Raw genomic sequence first — 1,785 nt, forward strand, 5'->3', positions numbered from 1 at the left:
TTCTGTTTTTTCAGTGTAGGTTAGTTTTCAGGTGTGTGCCCTGCCTGCTTTGCTGGGGGAGGCTTTGAACACCCCCACAGCTGCTTTGTCCTGATCCCCTGCCCACCTCAGCTATTACTTGCCCCTTCCCTTCTCCCCCAAACCTCTTAGTCCCACCCTGCTACCTTCAGGCATGCTTTTGACCTAAGACCCAGTGTGAGGCTAACAAAATTCTCCAAGGACCTCAGGACCGGCTGTCCCATGGCTACTGTGTGTCCTCACATTGCCACAGGCCCCTCTTCCATGTGGGATCTGGCTTCTGCCTATGGCTGCAGAGTCAGAGAGAACCACAGAAGTGCTCAGCCCCACTATTTGCTTAGCTGAGAGGGTCCGTGGATGGAGCCATTGCCTCATCCCTGGGTCATTCCACACTTAGATTTGGGGTTGGGGTGCTGCTAAGCCTTCCACACCCCACACTGTCCCACCACCAAGTGTCCTGTCCCCAGTGACACACCAGATACAGAAGCTGAGAGGGAGCATTAACCCCTGAACCCGAGCCCCTGGAGCTCTGTCAAGTCCCAGTCCCATGAGCCCAGGGTGGGAACAACCCCGAGGCCACCCCTGGTCCCCGCTGGGGCGCTGCAGCCGTGGGAGGGAAGTGGCAGAGGTGGCAGAGGAAGCAGCAGGACGGAGCCCAGCGTTTTCCTTTCCTGTGTGGGTGGCTCGGACCCGGTGTCTGCATCAGGAAGCCCAGTGACCCCTGTGCCAGCTGCCCAGCCCCACAGCCAGGGCCAGCACCGGGGTCGGAGCCTCGGCAGCGCGATGGACACGCGGGGTTGTGCTGGATAACCGTGCCAGAGCAGTGCCCAGCCCGGGGCACCGGGCACAGGGTCGGTGCTGCGGGGCACAGCCTGCCCCACAGAGACTTTGGGGTGCCCACGGCTGTTGTGGGGCGCACAGAGCCATCGGCACAGCACCCACGCCCTGGTTTCTTGCCCACAGCCCTGCTGGCTGCCAGCTTTGCAGAGACTTTGCCTTCTCCTCCACACCGGGTGTGTTTCAGTGTTTGTTTTCTTACGGCGCTGCCCCAGCTCTGCTTTCTGAGGCCCTCCCCGAGGTACCACCAGCCTGGAGGGCCCTGCAGCTCTGCCAGACGTGTCACAGGCTCGGCCATGGGACAGTTTTGGTGCCACCAGACCAGCTGGCACAACGGCGAGCAGAGCTTGAGCGCCTGGGGCCATCCCTGCCAGGCTGCTGGGAGCCCTTTTCTTGGGGCAGCGCCCGCCTTCGGGCTGTTTTGTTAAGTTGGTTTTAATCACTTTTAGTATTAAACGTGTCAGTGCAGCGTGGTGTGTCATTTGCTGTCGGCGGGCGAGTTGCCGCTGAGGTTGGGGTGGGGGACACCAGGGAGGGATAGCAATGGGACACATAAGGATGACAGCGGCTCTGTCCCACCTGCAGCTGCTGCTGCCCCCGAGCTGAGGGGGTCTGGGCAAACCAGATGCACGACAGAGTCCCTTGGGTCCCCTCCTGCAGCTTTGCACCCACAGACCCCTCCCCAGGGTCACCTCGTAGCCTCTCTCAGCATCAGCCCTGCACCAGCCAGGCCCCTCCCCAGAGAAGAACGTGAGGCCACGCGTGTTAATGTCACTTTATTGCTCATTCCGTTTCGACTATAGAAAAAAAAAAGGGCGAGAAGCCCGTGTACAAATTGGACGTGATACAGGGGGGGCCGGGGCCCCGCTGGGCGCTGCCAGCTGTGTTTTGGGTGCTGTCACCCCCCGGCAGCTCCGGGGGACACCGCCG

At 61.1% G+C, this 1,785-nt stretch overlaps 1 protein-coding gene across 1 annotated transcript in view; it reads right to left on the reverse strand.

The window, feature by feature from the left end:
* Window positions 1-1,333: 1,333 nt before the first annotated feature.
* The window catches only part of HIC1 (hypermethylated in cancer 1), a gene marked incomplete at its 5' end in the record, with an annotated part of 3,839 nt that continues 3,387 nt past the window's right edge, over window positions 1,334-1,785 (reverse strand). The window contains one exon of the mRNA XM_017742949.1: window positions 1,334-1,361. Within this exon, the coding sequence (XP_017598438.1) occupies window positions 1,334-1,361 (28 nt within the window). The remainder of the gene's footprint in view (window positions 1,362-1,785) is intronic.

This window comes from Corvus brachyrhynchos, unplaced genomic scaffold (genome assembly GCF_000691975.1).
Source record: "Corvus brachyrhynchos isolate BGI_N302 unplaced genomic scaffold, ASM69197v1 scaffold99, whole genome shotgun sequence".
NCBI lineage: Eukaryota > Metazoa > Chordata > Aves > Passeriformes > Corvidae > Corvus > Corvus brachyrhynchos.